Genomic DNA, 17,900 nt, shown 5'->3' with positions numbered 1-17,900 from the left:
ACCCCTATGGCCTCCGGACTCTTTATTCTGCGCTACACCGCACTACGCAGCACCCGGTCCCTCTACTACTACCCCCTCCATCCTGTCTCTCTGCCCTGAGGCCTTGCTCCGCCTGTGGGGAGTAGTAACAACGACGGCCGCCGTACCACCATGCCTCAGCGGACTGCAGCAGCACTGGTGGCCTTCACCAGGTGCCACAGGTGACGTAATCGTAATCAGCCACTCAACCTGGATAAGCCCATACCATCCTTTTAATTGTGATGGCCCTGGGCACGGAGCGGGTCCGGGCCACGGCTGCACCCCATCTCTCCATCACAGGACCCGACTCCGAGTCGCCCATCTCCCAGGGTAAAAAGGGGCTTTCGAGAAGAGGCGTCACACAATAATCATAACGGGTGTCACAGGATTTTATACTATTGGACAGTGGAGAAAAATTAATTACATTTTTACCACAAAAATTTTGTATTAGCCCCAGACCCCAGATTTTACTTTTTTTCCACGGGAAAATGGGTAAAAATAGCACCAACGCTTATCACACAATTTGTGCTGAATGTGGCAATACTCCATACGTGGCTGTACAGCACTGCTTAGCCACACAGCGAGACTCGGGAGGGACGGAGTGCTATTTGGCTCTTAATGAACAAATTATCATAAAATAGTTTGCGGACTTCATGTACAGAGCCCCCAAGTGCCAGAAGAGCAGAATCACCTCTCAAGTGAACCAACTTTTGACACCACAGGTGTTTTCCAGAAACAAGCAGGAGTGGATGTTGCTATGTAAAAAATTGCAAATCTGTCATTGTAGTGCCCCTACATTGTAGTGCCCGTAAATTGTAGTGGCTGCACTTTTTAGGGCACATACATTCTGTTGTGCCCAGCTTGTACTTCTACAGACATGCACCCATAAATTAAGCGGGCTCTCATTGCTACAGAAATGCAAAACATGTGGATGCTAAATGTGGTTTGGGGACAGTGTGGAGCTCAGAAGAGTGGGACATTTAGATTTAGGAGCACAGAGTTCACTGTTTTTTTATTTGCGGGGGTGGGGGGGGGGTAAGGAGCCATAGCCCTTTTCCAAAACTTTTGTTCTACCCTATATTTCCATTGACAGATGACAGACCTGAGTGGGGAACAAAACCCAGCCATTCAGAAATTGATTTAGGTTTTTTATGCTGGTCACCATATGGTAAAATTGATAAGGCAAGCTTTATTCTTCGGGTCAGTACTATTACAGCGATACTACATTTATGAAGTTTTTGTGTGTTTTGGCGCTTTTAAACAATAAAAACTATTTTATAGAGAAAAGAATTGCTTGTGCATCGCTTTATTATGAGAGGATTAACTTTTTTTTCTCTTTTGATGGAGCTGTATAGAGGCTCATTTTTTTCAGGATAAGATGATGTTTTCTGCAACACCATTTTTAGTTACATTTGTCTTTTTGATCGCGTTGTATTCCACTTTTTTTGGCAGTGTGATGAAAATGCATTTTTTTTGCCATATTTTTTTTTCCCAGTGTTCACTGAAGGGGTTAAATAATGTTACAGTCTTATAGATTGGGTCGTTCTGGACGTGTTGACACCAACTATGTGTACTTTTTTTATTTATTTTTGTTTTTATATAAATATATGTACAATATTTATTGGTACATTTTTTTAAAAATTTCTTTTATTTGTTATTTAGTGATTTTTTTTTAACATTTTTACATTTTCTTTTTTACTTAGTTCCTCTATGGGACTTTAACTTTCATTTGTCTGATCACTGGTATACTGCATTCCAGTGCACCAGCACTGTAATACAATATACCGGTCAGTGTTGCACTGACAGAAGCCTCTTAGACCATGGTCTCAGCATGGTCTAAACAGGCCACCATAGCTGGCAGACCCAGAGGTCGTGATGATGACCTCAGGTTGCAATAGCAATGATTGGCCCCACACGGGGGCGCCGATCGGAAGGGAAAAGGAGGCCTCTCTCTCCCACAACCTTCTAAATACTGTGATCGCTCTTGATTGCAGCATTTAGGGGGTTAAATGGCCCAGGGCAGTGTTGGCACCGCTCTTGGCAGAAACAGCTTGGGCTCGGTTTTCACTTAAGCTGAGCTCCTGGCCACGATTGTGTGGGCACTGCTCCTGTGCCCACATAAGCTTATGTCAAATGTTGTGAAGGGGATAACAGGTAAAATGGTTACAGTGATATAAAATATCTACTTACATTTCTCGATCGGTGCAGTTCTTCATGTAATATTGTTATGTCACGTGAACTCTGTAGCCAATCAGTGGCCATTGATTGGTGATGGGCTTAAGCATTCCATTCTGATAGATTAGTGAAAACTCTAGATGAACTGTGACAATTGATTGGCTGCAGTGGTCACATGACATAACAATGTCATATGATTGCTTGGAGACACAGAACTAACGCCGGTCTGGGAAGGTGAGTATTTGTTTTTCTTTTTATTCATCATGGCCGCTTTAGCCTTTAAGAAGGGGCTGTCTAGTAGAAGAAACCTCTTTAATTCAGACGGCAAAGTAGACTTCAAAATTAATTCAAATCCAAGAAAAGACCTTAAAAATAAATGTACTCCACATAAGGCCTCCTGTGGACTATTCACAGGATCCTTGTGAATTCTGTCTGGTCTGTCTATCCCTTGTTGAGCATTGGGTTTTTAGGTGACCTGGTACAATTATTCTCTATTTTGTTCACCATCAATTGTGAAATGTTTTTGAGACAATGTCCATTGTAATTCATGGTTTGTCACAGAAGTAAGACGACCCCATAACGTTGTTCTGTAATTATATATTAATAAAATGTAATATATTTACAATTTCATTTTCTTCTATCATTGACCCTTGTGGTTTATTACAGGAACTTGCTGGACATCACGTCATTGCGTTTACCAACCAAAAACTTTCTCCGTGATGGAAGGAGATTCAGTCACCATCCCGTGTTCATACACCTATCCTCAGCACATCAAAGAGTCACAGATTACCGTAAGATGGGGGGAGCGTAATGGTCTATACTGCTCCAGTATCAAGAAACACATCACAGACGGTTCTGGAAATATTAATGATGAGTATAAAGACCGGATGTCTATAGTAAAGCCTCCTGATAACAACCGGACCGAGTCTCTCATAATCCGAGGAGTGAAAGCTTCAGATGAAATCACGTTCTGTTGTACAGTAACTATATTATTCTTAACTATTGATGAAGAGGTAGCCTTCTATGATGTTGGAACATCTCTTATAATTGCAGGTAAAAATATGTTTATCTAACAAATTCCAAATACTGATATATGGAAAACCTGGAGATCTACAGATGTGTCCTAACATTACCTACTTTTCTCCACATGGGCTTTTCTTACAATATAAGATGAAGGACCGTCCAAATTTAGCACACAGGAAAGTGTGTGGCACTGCCATTACTTATAGAGGGAATCCTGTGATTACAGATACAGCTTATCAGATGGATTTCTTTGAGAGGTTTTCTAGAAAATTCTGACTTACGATAAAAATGAGGGTTGTCATCTAATAGGACTGTCAGGAGAATACCATCCATAGCAGCAGACCACATGGGCACTATGGGGCCCATAAGCTTTTATGCCCCTCTGCCCATCATCAAAATTTCAGTGGAATCCATATCCCCAGAATGTGGATACTATTGAATAGTATGGTGGATCAGGAAGCCTAAAGCTCCATGATCCACCATTCAGCCTGCGCCTTTGAGTCTGATGATGTACTTACACCGCACCTGCAGAGCGGAGACTCAGTACTCACATTGCACTGACTGGAGGAAATGGGGCTAGGTGAGTAGTGGTTATTTATTTTTTTAATGTCATAAGCTGCGGAGACCTCCATACTGAGTAGAGGCTCTGAAAGTATCACACTATGTGGTGGCCATATTGTGTGGGGATATTCTACTCTATGTGAGCGCAGAAGGGGTGGGGGGGCATTTTTGAGAGCCTCAACCATGAAAGGAGTTTCTTGGGTGAGAACACAAAGGGTCTTAGTAGCTTTAATAGGGGCATAACTACTATCTTTGTGTTGCAATACAAGCCCCTCTCCCTCTATATAAAAGTCGGGAGATATGGCCATACCTACTCCGCTGAATATTTTTTAAGGGTTTGAAGGGGCCCCAACTGAAACTTTTGCTGTGGGGCCCAATGAATTTTATGCATGCCCCTGAGGACAGTGGTTTACAGTATGTCTATGGTAAAGAATGAAAAATTCTATATGCCAAAGGGGCACCATAGCAACTTTGGTAAGAGAAAAAGGTAGAGGCTATGTTTGCCACATAGTCCTTTAAGCTGCTAGTAGTATGCAATAGGTCTTGGAATACATGTCCCAGGGGATGTCCATGTTGTTGTTTTTTGAAGGTAAGGTTAGATAACACTTTGCCACTTTTACTTGTGATATTCTTTTTTAAATAGCACTTTTTTTTAGCTTTCAACTCTCTGTTCAAGTTTATAGGAATTCTGGAAATTGACAAACAAGCTTGGCAGAGATGGAGTCAAGAGGTGCCAGTATTCCAGAAAGATGGAGGTACAGAGGTGGAACCCCCACATGGGTTGTATACTTTTGGTGACATTTTTTTGTATACTTAAATGCATGTATTTGGAGTTAATAATGTTTTTACAGGCTCTTTTTTCCCAGCACATTCTACTTTGATATGGTCTGTGGTTAGAAGTCAGATGCGAGGAGTTCAAGAATAGACAGATAAGAGAGTGACAAACTTCATATTAGACTGTCACACCAAACTGACTGACGGATTCTCAGTTATGTCATTCTGCAGCCAGACATACAGTGCAGAATTTGTAATGAAACCTAATTGCAACAAATTTTTTTCCCCAAATACCTGCATTTAGGTATGAAAAAAATTATCCTGAAGGCTGGTGGAACAGCTTGAAGGAACGGTGGGTACGGAAAGTATTCAGACCCATTTAATTGACGCGCCCCTTGGGCCATATTCTTTAGTGGGAATATCCGGAGCCGGATCAGATGGGGGTTGTAGTCTTCCGAGTGGCTGTGACCCGGTCCGTGCCCAGGGTGTCAAACTCAGTTGTATGTGGCAGTCCTACAGATGTTATAAGTTCTTTATTGTCGACTACGCCACCCGTTGTGTTGCGGTCACTATGGCCGCCGCTGCAGCAGGGTCCGCTGAGGCTGATGGTGTAGGTGCAGCTTGTGATGGTATAACCCCCAACGGGTGGGGTATAGCCTCAGGGGGTCAGGTGCAGAGGATGGGGGTTGTGGTGGTGCAGCATAGATGTTAAAGGAAGACAGAGTCGGGTTGTGCAGTTTAGGGTATTTACTCACTGCTGATGTTCCGGTCACTCCAGCTTCAAGTGACCTCCCGAGCCGTGCTGCGTCCACCAGGTCCTGGATCCAGCCAACCCCCAAGCGAGTCCGGAGCGTGACCCTGAGCTCTCCTTCTGTCCTTTCTCTGGCCGTCCCCACTAGTGATCCACCCAGGTCCAGCTCCCTCGGGCCTTCTGTTGGGAGACCCTTGGCCTTGGGTTCCCTGACCCTCCACGTGGTATGCCTTTGTGGTGGATGTGGTGGGTGGCCGTGGCAGACGCTGCCCACGGCCTCCGGTCTCTGGCTGGGGTGTGTTTTTGCCCCCCACCAGCTTGGGTTCCGGTACCCTGATGCCGACTCTTCACCCGTGGATTGGATTTGGGGTCTTAGAGTCCTCTCTTCTGCTTCCCCCTCTGGGTCTCTCCTTCTTTCTCCTCTCTCTCTCTCTGGGGCTGCTCTGCTCCTCTTCCTCTGCTCTGCTCTGACAGACTGACTCTGACAGACTGACCCTGATCTAAGATGGTGCCCACCTTATATACACCCTCTATGTGTGAGCTCAGGTGACCAGCACCCAATGAGCTCCTATCTTTACCCAGGCTGCTCCCCCTATCTGCCCCTACACTACTTGGGATGTACCACCCCCCTCCCACTCCAGCCAGGAACAGACTCGGTCGTACCTGCACATTTCTAAGTGGGAGTACCGTCGGCCTGTTCCTCGGAAATGGGATGTGTGTAGTGCATGCAGCCTACCGAGCTCAGATCCACACTCCTTCCTTACCCGGGAGTGGAATATCACACCTCTGGGTTGAGGTGCAATACCCCTGTAGCAGCCGAATCCTCAGGGTGCTACATTCCCCCCTGGTAAATCACAGCACGTCCTCGGGCTGTAAGACATAAACACCAAAACATACAAATTTTTGCATAAACATATAAAACATATAAAACATTATATAAATAACATATCTTAGCAGATAAAACTTTCTCGTCGTCTCAGGCTCCTGGTTCCTCCTCCTCCGGACACTGTGCAACATGTGTCCGGGAAAAGTGCGACAGTCTCTTAGAAAAACTGGTTTTCCTATAAAACCGGTAGGGGGCGCTTTAGGACGCGCAACTATTTACAAGGGGTATGGCCGCTCTCAGTCCTCGGCCAGGTAAGGAGGGAAAGGGGATGGCTGCTCACAGTCCTCAGCCTGTGGGATTAAGGGTAAACGGGTAAACAGTTCACTCAGCTGGTCCCAACGGGGACTATATTAGCAGCAGCAACAGTTTCAGTTTATGGTGCCCCGACGGGCAACTATATACAGCTCCTACTTCGCTGTACTTAACGACGGCATCCTCCTGCTCTTTCTTTTTTGTTACCTTTGACTCTAGTTTCAGATCTTCTCCCAGATGCGGCACTCTAGGTTTTATGGGCGCGGTGGTGGTGTTAGCGCCCGGGTTGCCCGGGCCTTGCGGCCAGGCCTGGAGTATCTGGAAGGTGAAGGGCACCGTAAGGACGGCGGCGCCCTGGGCTACTTGGCCCTGCGACCAGACCGGGGGCTCCGCGGAGGTAGGGGGCGCTGTTGGTATTGCGGCGCCCGGGGGTACTAGGCCTTGCGACCAGGCTGGTGGTACTTCCTGCTTGGTCACGCTCAGGGTCGAGGCGTGTGACGTCACAGGGGTCGCGGCTCCCGTTTGAGGCCTAGTCTGCGGCGGTGACGTTGCAGCGACGGGCACGGCAGGATAGACTTCGGGCTCTGCGACGGGGAGCTGGGGCAGGTACGCGGTTTCCCGGTTTGGGGTATAGACGTCCCCTTTACCTGCCTCCCCTCGTTCGGCTCCCTTCTCGGCGCCGTCTCCGGCCTTCAGTCCTCCCGCGCCATCCTCAGAGGCGGTCGGTCTCCTCGTCTTGGGTGGCGTGCTCCGCTGACAGGTCTCGGTCTGCTGGGCCATCTCTCGGCTCCACTCCGCCAACGTCTCTCGCTGCACCCGGGCCATCCTCCTTGCGAGGCCCTCCAGAGCGGTCTGCGCACACTCCCGATCTCGGGGGAGCTGTGCTAGGACCTCCACTAGGCCTAGTGGGGTCGTGGTTTCCAGCAGGCTCCTGACCAACGGGTCGGTGCTGCTCTGCTCTTCTTCCAGCAGGCTCCTGGCCAGCGGGCCGGTGCCGCTCTGCTCTCTCGCCATCTCCGGGTGAGATTCTCTGCTACTCCTCTCCAGGCTTCCTGCCTCCGGGTGCTCTCACTCTAGACTGCTCCAGACGGCACCCATCTTCGTTCTTTTCTTTCGTCTCCTCCCCCTTTGAGGGCGGTCCCGGGGCCACTTGGTGACTGTCAGCTCCAGGGGCAGTTCTTTCACGCTGACAGACACCTCTAGCATCACAGTCTCTGTTGGTGGGGGCGGTTTCCACTTTTGGCGCCATTTTCGGTCCTGGCCCACGATGGGAGGTGGCCTCTCGCCACCCTCTGGCACGCCCATAATGGCGTCCGCTCTTCCAAGGCGGGAAACCTTTGGAAAAGGCGGGAATCGCTTCCCAGTGGCGGGAAACTCTGCAGATGGCGGGAAAAAGCTGTTAATGGCGGACAACCGGCGGGAATCGACCTGTGATGGAGTCCGATGGCATGGACCCTCCGGAACCGGCAGGAGACTTCTTTTTGAGGTAAATTCGTTCTTTTCTTCAGGCACGCAGTACCCGGGTGTTGCGGGCACGTAATCCTGCCGACTACGCCAAAGTTGACGCGCCCCCTGGGCCATATTCTTTAGTGGGAATATCCGGAGCCGGATCAGATGGGGGTTGTAGTCTTCCGAGTGGCTGTGACCCGGTCCGTGCCCAGGGTGTCAAACTCAGTTGTATGTGGCAGTCCTACAGATGTTATAAGTTCTTTATTGTCGACTACGCCACCCGTTGTGTTGCGGTCACTATGGCCGCCGCTGCAGCAGGGTCCGCTGAGGGTGATGGTGTAGGTGCAGCTTGTGATGGTATAACCCCCAACGGGTGGGGTATAGCCTCAGGGGGTCAGGTGCAGAGGATGGGGGTTGTGGTGGTGCAGCATAGATGTTAAAGGAAGACAGAGTCGGGTTGTGCAGTTTAGGGTATTTACTCACTGCTGATGTTCCGGTCACTCCAGCTTCAAGTGACCTCCCGAGCCGTGCTGCGTCCACCAGGTCCTGGATCCAGCCAACCCCCAAGCGAGTCCGGAGCGTGACCCTGAGCTCTCCTTCTGTCCTTTCTCTGGCCGTCCCCACTAGTGATCCACCCAGGTCCAGCTCCCTCGGGCCTTCTGTTGGGAGACCCTTGGCCTTGGGTTCCCTGACCCTCCACGTGGTATGCCTTCGTGGTGGATGTGGTGGGTTCCGGTACCCTGATGCCGACTCTTCACCCGTGGATTGGATTTGGGGTCTTAGAGTCCTCTCTTCTGCTTCCCCCTCTGGGTCTCTCCTTCTTTCTCCTCTCTCTCTCTCTGGGGCTGCTCTGCTCCTCTTCCTCTGCTCTGCTCTGACAGACTGACTCTGACAGACTGACCCTGATCTAAGATGGTGCCCACCTTATATACACCCTCTATGTGTGAGCTCAGGTGACCAGCACCCAATGAGCTCCTATCTTTACCCAGGCTGCTCCCCCTATCTGCCCCTACACTACTTGGGATGTACCACCCCCCTCCCACTCCAGCCAGGAACAGACTCGGTCGTACCTGCACATTTCTAAGTGGGAGTACCGTCGGCCTGTTCCTCGGAAATGGGATGTGTGTAGTGCATGCAGCCTACCGAGCTCAGATCCACACTCCTTCCTTACCCGGGAGTGGAATATCACACCTCTGGGTTGAGGTGCAATACCCCTGTAGCAGCCGAATCCTCAGGGTGCTACATAATTTTTTCACTCTTTGTTTCATTGCAGACATTTGGTAAATTCTAAAAAGTTATTTTTTTCTTCTCATTAAAGTACACTCTGCACCCCATCTTGATGGAAAAAAAACAGAAAGGTAGACATTTTTGCAAATTTATTAAAGAAGAAAAACTGAAATATCACATGGTCATAAGTATTCAGACCCTTTGCGCAGACACTCATATTTAAGTCACATGCTGTCCATTTCCTTGTGATCCTCCTTGAGATGGTTCTACTCCTTCATTGGAGTCCAGCTGTGTTTAAATAAACTGATACAGTGGTGGCCAAAAGTATTGGCACCCCTGAAATTCTGTCAGATAATACTCCGTTTCTTCCTGAAAATGATTGCAATCACAAATTCTTTGGTATTATTATCTTCATTTAATTTGCTTGCAAGGAGAAAACACAAAAGAGAATGAAGCAAAAATCAAATCATTGATCATTTCACACAAAACTCCAAAAATGTGCCAGACAAAAGTATCGGCACCCTCAACCTAATACTTGGTTGCACAACCTTTAGCCAAAATAACTGTGAACAACCGCTTCCGGTAACCATCAATGAGTTTCTTACAATGTTCTGCTGGAATTGTAGACCATTCTTCTTTGCAAACTGCTCCAGGTCCCTGATATTTGAAGGGTGCCTTCTCCAAACTGCCATTTTGAGATCTCTCCACAGGTGTTCTATGGGATTCAGGTCTGGACTCATTGCTGGCCACCTTAGAAGTCTCCAGTGCTTTCTGTCAAACCATTTTAAATTGATTTTGGAAGTGTGTTTTGGGTCATTGTCCTGCTGGAAGACCCATGACCTCAGAGGGAGACCCAGCTTTCTCACACTGGACCCTACATTATGCTGCAAAATTTGTTGGTAGTCTTCAGACTTCATAATGCCATGCTCACGGTCAAGCAGTCCAGTGCCAGAGGCAGCAAAGCAACCCCAACACATCAGGGAACCTCCGCCATGTTTGACTGTAGGGACCGTGTTCTTTTCTTTGAATGCCTCTTTTTCTTTCCTGTACACTCTATGTTGATGCTTTTTCCCAAAAAGCTCTACTTTTGTCTCATCTGACCAGAGAACATTCTTCCAAAACGTTTTAGGCTTTCTCAGGTAAGTTTTGGCAAACTCCAGTCTGGCTTTTTTATGTCTCGGGGTAAGAAGTGGCGTATTCCTGGGTATCCTACCATACAGTCCCTTTTCATTCAGACGCCGACGGATAGTACAGGTTGACACTGTTGTACCCTCAAACTGCAGGGCAGCTTGACCTTGTTTGGATGTTAGTCGAGGTTCTTTATCCACCATCCGCACAATCTTGCGTTGAAATCTCTCGTCAATTTTTCTTTTCCGTCCACATCTAGTGAGGTTAGCCACAGTGCCATGGGCTTTAAACTTCTTGATGACAGTGCACACGGAAGACACAGGAACATTCAGGTCTTTGGAGATGGACTTGTAGCCTTGAGATTGCTTATGCTTCCTCACAATTTGGTTTCTCAAGTCCTCAGACAGTTCTTTGGTCTTCTTTATTTTCTCCATGCTCAATGTGGTACACACAAGGACACAGGACAGAGGTTGAGTCAACTTTAATCCATGTTAACTGGCTGCAAGTGTGATTTAGTTATTGCCAGCACCTGTTAGGTGCCACAGGTAAGTTACAGGTGCTGTTAATTACACGAATTAGAGAAGCATCACATGATTTTTCAAACAGTGCCAATACTTTTGTCCACCCCCTTTTTTAGGTTTGGTGTGGAATTATATCCAATTTGGCTTTAGGACAATTCTTTTTGTGTTTTTTCATTGAAGACAAATTAAATGAAGATAATAATACCAAAGAATTTGTGATTGCAATCATTTTCAGGAAGAAACTGAGTATTATCTGACAGAATTGCAGGGGTGCCAATACTTTTGGCCACCACTGTACATCTCTCTTGTCCACAATATGGCTGCTGATGGAGGAGCATGAGATCAGACCTGTCCATCAGTCTCCTCCAATAGAAAAACTTTTTCCCATATGAAATACTTTCTATTATATGAGGCTGATGGACAGATCTGGTCACATGTAATACTTATATATTAGTAAATATCAAATAATCATGTTCCCAGCACATTTTAGAGATTAATGAAAATATGGCCCAGCCCTTATAATGACGGATTGTAATGTTATTAGTATAACAATACGCATAACTATATCTCCCATGGTTCCTGTCTGTAGAAAATGACGAGTTAACTCAGATGGAAGAACTGATGGCGGTCTCTGGAGAAGAGATGATCATCCCCTGTCATTACCCAATGAAGACCCGGGTGAAGGTTCAGAAAGTGTCCTGGTATATTGGAGATAACAATAGATGTTACTATAGTAGTGAAGACATAATTTACGCATTGGACCGACCCCACATATCCAACCGATATTCACTGGTGAACTTCCCGGAAGATGTTTCTCTGCGTATACACCATGTAATTGATGCTGAATTCTCCCGGTTTTGTTGCCTTGTGGCTACCAGTAATGGAACAATGAAAAGCACATTTGGTACAGAGCTGAACATCGCAGGTGAGGAAATGATAAAATGAGGAATTGAATGAGAGCTGACTATTGGTTTAATGAACAGTTCCAGTACATGGACCAGTATAATGTAACCAGCCTCTTAAAATTAAGATTAAAGTTAAGATCAGAAGCTGAGCATAAAACAAACTTATAGGGGTGGTTAGTTTTACCTGTATTAACAGATGTACATGGGAAGTTATTATGTGGCACATACTAAGATATAACTGTCTCGCCCAGGGGAATATGTGGGGGAACTCGGTACCCAGGCCTTTACCTTCTGTGGGATGTCACGGCAGTCGGCTCCCGGGCCTGTACCCTGGGGTCACTCTTAAAAAGGGGGTAGTTATTTATAGGGGAATTGATAGTTTTGGTATAAAGTTTGTGACGCCACCTGTGGTTCCTGGTAACAGATACCAGCGCTGCTGCAGTTCTCCGGGGATGATGGGATGGCAGCTGTGATGTTTCTGCTCTCCACAGGCAGAGCGGACTCCCCGGGACGGGGTTGATGGAAGGGATGCAGGTGAGAGGTGGCCCAGTCGGGTCAGGCGAGAATGACAGACACGCACACAGGGGATTCGCTTCAGTACCTTTACTGGTGTAGACGGCAGGTATGATCCAGGGTACTTGGTAGGAAAGGTGCACTTCTGGACTCTCCCCAGTGAGCGGGTATAAGGCCTCCTGATCCGTTTCTTCCTCTCTCTGAAGCTTCTGACCCGCCTGGAACTGGGCCTAGCTTCTGCACTGTTTTACTCTCTCACCTGTCTGCTTGGTAGTAAGAACTTTCTTCTGGCTACCACTATCCCTGGACGCTGGGGCCTTCGTGGTTCCTAGTTCTTTAAATGATTGTAGCTTTAGGTTGACCAGGGGTCAGGAACCCTCTTGGTATACAGGTTGTTCCTACTGAGCGTAGAGGACCCTGTAGGCACGGACCCGGTGTCCGGTTTGTGTTCTGGGGTAAGCCTAGGATGCTTCTCTGCCCCCTTATCGCTTCTCTCTCCTTGAATCCGGCCACACTCTAGGCCCCTCAGGCTTCAGTACGTGCTTAGGGCCTTTGCTTGCCCTCAGCACAGCAGCTAACCTGCTGCTTCTTCACTGATCTAAAGTGCCAGCACACTCTCCTCTACAAAACTAAACTAACTGACTCCACCCTCCAGTATATATATATCCCTAACAGGCTCCCTCTGGTGGTATGAGGTGGAAGGGTGGAGGTGTCTGTGTGTAGTGAGGGCCTCTTGTGGAGAAGTCCGTCCATGCACCCTATTGGGTCCTGTGGTACCTGTGAACAGCAGGGTGCCACATTCCCCCCTAGCACAATTCAGTACTCCTGGACTGAAGCATTTTGTAACAAATAACAACAACAATTACAATTATAATAACAATAACACATTTTAAAGGCACATTTTCTTAAAGTATATAAAACATTTTTCATATAAAACATTCTTCTTAAGGCTGCAGTGAGATCCATAAACAGGTGTCCATCTCACTGGTGAATGTACAACATGAGCAACATGAGGGACCCGTCCGAAAACCCCCAACGTAGGGCCTGGGCGTGGCTGCGGGGCATAAGTGATCCAGGTGATGGACCACGTCATCGGCCATGCCAAACGGGTTTTTGTTCTGAGGTCATTTTGTATATATAAAACCAATGAGGGGCACTTTATGAAGCGCAAACTATTTACAGGTGTAAGTCTTTGGCTGGTCTCAGTGCTCAGCAACAGAGACTTGCCAGTACCCACTAGTGAGATCCAATGTGGAGAAGTAATTGGCAGATTTCAGTGCAGCCAGGGATTCCTCTATATGGGGCAAAGAGTATGCATCTTTATGTGTTATTCGATTAATTTGTCTGTAATCTACACACATCCTCATGCTACCGTCCTTCTTTCTGACCAGGACCAGGAGAGCTGCCCAGGGGCTACAGCTATCCCTTACTACCCATGCCCTTTTCATGTCATGCAACATTTCTTTTGCTTTTTGGTAATGTGCTGGTGGTATGGGTCTGTAACGCTCCTTGATGGGTGGATGGTTACCTGTGGGTATGTGGTGTTGTACCCCTTTGACCCTTCCAAAATCAAGTGAGTGTTTACTAAACACCTGTTCATATTCCTGAACCACTCTGTAAACACCATGTTTTTGATGGACAGGAGTGGCGTCAGTTCCAACATGGAGCTGTTGACACCATTCCTCCAGCTGAGCTTTGGAGTCATTGTCCTCCATCGTGTCTGGTGGGGTCAAGGGATACACTGTGTGTATGGCATCATTATTCACAGTATACAGTTTGGCAACAATGGCGTACCTTGGCAATTTGACTTGCGCCTCTCCACAATTTAGGAGGCGTACGAGTACCCTTCCATTGCGCACATCAACTACCCCTCTAGCAGTTAGGAGTGTAGGTCTGTGTTCTGAGTTGATGGGCTCTACTACCGCCTGGTAGTTCTGTCCCTTGAGACCTATTGCTGCCCTACACCAAATCAGCATTTCACTTAGTGGGGGAATCACAATGGGAATCGGGTCTGTCACCCGTACATTACCAGTCTCACCACCTGTTAGTTTTACCTGTTGCTGGTACAGGAGGGCTTGAATTTCTTTCTGGAGCACCTTACTCTGATCTGGTTTGGCAGTGTCAGCCATCTGTTGAAGTAAGAACAACACTTCTCCCAAACAGTTACCAACAACATTTGTACCAAGTATCATATATAAGTCTGTATCACCAGTGTTATACTTTACTACAATCAGTCCTTGATCCTTTAGTTCCGCTCTTCCCACCTTCACTGTCACGTCCTTAACCCCGACTAGGTTAAGAGGAAGGCATACACAGAGAGGTTTGGGGCCGGCGGGTGGAGTTCATCTATGGACCCGTACCTTTTGTAGAGGATGTCAGGTATGATGGTTACCTGTGATCCGGTGTTCAGTACTGCAGGTGTTGCTATGCCGTCCAGCATGATGAAGAGGAAAGGTCTTCCTCCTACAAACCGGTAATACTAGCTGGATGGGCCCGGTTGGTCTACTCCTGGGTGTTGGCCCTTGGCCCCAGGGTTTGCCCGTTTAAAGGACAGGTCCTGGTGATGTGACCTGCCTTGTGGCTATGGTAGCAGATGAGCTCTCCTGGCAGGCGACGTCAGTCGTTGGTCCTCCCACACGGTGGCGTTGTCCTTATAGAGGAGCATGTGACCAGACCTGTCCTTCTCATAATGTCTTCAGATAGAGGAACATGTGACCTGACCTGTCCATCTGCCTCCTGCAATGGGAAAACCCTTGACATGGGAAAGAAATTGATGAGGCTGATTGACAGGTCTGGTCACATGTAGTGATGAGTGAACGTGCTCGCCACTAAACGGTACTCTCCCAAGAATCATGGCGCACGACAAGCTCGGCGCTCAGCGAGTATTTCCGTGTTGCTCGTGCGGGAACTCCCCTCCCTGCATGTCTGGCATTCTTTAGAGAGCCTTTGAACATGCAGGGATTGCCTGCCATGCACTGTAATGCCGTAGCCATGTTGGTTGTGGGCATTACAGTGATTGGCTGGCCGCACAGCGTCATCAGGTGTATATCAGAACTGGCGTCGCCATGCTCGCACAGTCACTCCAGATCAGACAGTGTAGGGAGAGGTGCTGCTGCTGAGCTAGGGAGAGATTTGCTTGTGTTTTAGGTAGTGTAGGGAGAAAAAAAGTACATTACACATATCCATCTTAACTAGAGATGAGCGTTGTTCTACTCGAACTGTTCGCCAATCTCAAATTCGAGCTGTTTTGGGCGGTGTTCGAGCCGGTCGGCGAACACGAACAATTTGAGAAAAATTCGGCTGTTCGAGGTTATGTTCGATAACTGTTCGTGCACCAAAATCATAACTGGATTTTTTCTCAGTAATGATGAAAATTAATGTTAATACGCAGTTTGAGTGTACAGCGGGGCGGGGGGAGGGGCAGGGGATGGATCTCTGCAGGAACAATGAAGATCTCCATTTTTTTTTCTCTTTCCCGCATTTGCAGTGGGGAGGTGCAATCTGTCAGCCTATCAGCAGCGCACACACGGAGCGAAGTGCTTTTTTTCACACAAGCAAGGGCATGTGTGATTGGCAGTGTATGTCACATGTCCTTGCCCTATAAGACCAAGCCATTTTCCCCGTCGCCACCATTTTCTCACTGCTGCAGCTGCGTGTTAGACGGCACCGCTGTTGCTGTGTGTGCTATACCTTGTTAATTTCAAGCCAATTTTCGCACAAATATACAGATAGCTTGGGAGTAGGGAATAGTTGTGATTGCAGTCCTTTTAAGGACTAGGTTACAGCATTTCCTACGACTTTTATCAGGCAGGTCTGTGCTCTTAAATAGATAGATTGTGGGAGTAAAGACTAATTGTAATTGGAGTCCTTTTCAGGACTAGGTTACATCAGTTCCTATCAGTTTTTGCCAGGCAGGTCTGTGCCAGTGCTGTGCAAGTTTTTTTCACAGCATTTGGCTGAATCTAGCAAAGCTAATCATTTTTGGCCTATTGCAGAGTGTGTTAGTCAGTGGAGTAGCCTATCTGTGTTGCAAGATATACCACCTGTGTATAGAATACCAATTTTTTTACTGCACCTAGTGAAGTAAAATCTTTTGGGCATAAAATCATTCTATTAGTCCATCTATACTGACCTCCATCAGGTTGCAAACTGAATATAATTTTTTTCTGCATCTAGCTCTGAAAAAATATTTGGGCTTCTAGCAGTGTGTGGGACTTGGTCTATTAGTCCATCTATACTGACCTCCATCAGGTTGCAAAATAAAAATAATTTTTTTCTTCATTTAGCTCTGAAAAAATATTTGGGCTTCTAGCAGTGTGTGGGACTTGTTCTATTAGTCCTTCTATACTGACCTCCAGCAGGTTGCAAATTGAATATAATTTTTTTCTGCATCTAGCTCTGAAAAAATATTTGGGCTTCTAGCGGTGTGTGGGACTTGGTCTATTAGTCCATCTATACTGACCTCCATCAGGTTGCAAATTAAAAATAATTTTTTTCTGCATCTAGCTCTGAAAAAATATTTGGGCTTCTAGCAGTGTGTGGGACTTGGTCTATTAGTCCATCTATACTGACCTCCATCAGGTTGCAAATTAAAAATAATTTTTTTCTTCATTTATCTCTGAAAAAATATTTGGGCTTCTAGCAGCGTGTGGGACTTGTTCTATTAGTCCATCTATACTGACCTCCATCAGGTTGCAAATTAAAAATAATTTTTTTCTGCATCTAGCTCTGAAAAAATATTTGGGCTTCTAGCAGTGTGTGGGACTTGGTCTATTAGTCCATCTATACTGACCTCCATCAGGTTGCAAATTAAAAATAATTTTTTTCTGCATCTAGCTCTGAAAAAATATTTGGGCTTCTAGCAGTGTGTGGGACTTGGTCTATTAGTCCATCTATACTGACCTCCATCAGGTTGCAAATTGAATAAAAAAATTTTCTGCATCTAGCTCTGAAAAAATATTTGGGCTTCTAGCGGTGTGTGGGACTTGGTCTATTAGTCCATCTATACTGACCTCCATCAGGTTGCAAATTAAAAATAATTTTTTTCTGCATCTAACCCAGCCAATAGTTTTGGCCTAATACCACAGTTTGGCCACTCAGCTCTGCTCGGTTACCATCCATTGTTTTTTTGTGCAAACAACTCCAGAGTTGTGAATTAGTTAACCACCAAAATGAGTGGAAAAAGGCCTGCTGCTGTTGGAAAGGGGAATAGGCGTGTTGGGAAGGGGAAAAAAGGTTGTGTCCGTGGGGTAGGTGCAGAAGAAAGACCATCTTCCAGCCAAACTAAAATGTCTACTTCTTTTAGCGGACAATGTGATAAGATCCCTTTCTTACGGCCACGCCAATCGCTACAAATTCCAGATGAGGCACAAAAACAGCAGGTGCTTCAACGGATATCAAGTGTCAAGTGCTCCTTTAAGTGGGCTCTCCTCCACATCAACTTCAACATCACAAATACTCCAGTCCTCAAAGGTGTCACCCAAATCGCACTTGCTTCCTCACAGCTCCCAAATCTCCAGCTGCCCGTCTGAGTATGAGGTAGAACAGATGGTTGAGTCTGCAGAGCTGTTTACTCATACTATAGCCTGGGAATCAGAGGTCGACTCCAGCGCTTCTGTGGATCCAGACGAGGAAATGATCTGCACTGATGCCCAGAATCTTTATGAGTCGGATCCAGGACCAGACGCAGAAGGTTCTGACCATAATGTAGACCCTCA

The 17,900-nt window shown here is 46.8% G+C and overlaps 1 protein-coding gene across 2 annotated transcripts in view; it reads left to right on the top strand.

Annotated features, from left to right (window-relative positions):
- LOC141165423 (uncharacterized) overlaps positions 1-17,900 on the top strand; it is a 217,833-nt gene that overhangs the window by 51,241 nt on the left and 148,692 nt on the right. For both annotated transcript variants that reach the window (XM_073651025.1, XM_073651024.1), the window contains exons 2-3: positions 2,860-3,246; positions 11,355-11,690. In XM_073651025.1, the coding sequence (XP_073507126.1) occupies positions 2,860-3,246; positions 11,355-11,690 (723 nt within the window). The remainder of the gene's footprint in view (positions 1-2,859; positions 3,247-11,354; positions 11,691-17,900) is intronic.

This window comes from Phyllobates terribilis, unplaced genomic scaffold, assembly GCF_046119375.1.
Source record: "Phyllobates terribilis strain yellow unplaced genomic scaffold, ASM4611937v1 Scaffold_11__3_contigs__length_659146591, whole genome shotgun sequence".
Lineage (NCBI taxonomy): Eukaryota > Metazoa > Chordata > Amphibia > Anura > Dendrobatidae > Phyllobates > Phyllobates terribilis.
Note: the sequence above shows the minus strand (reverse complement) of the source record. Positions and strands in the feature narration are given on the sequence as shown.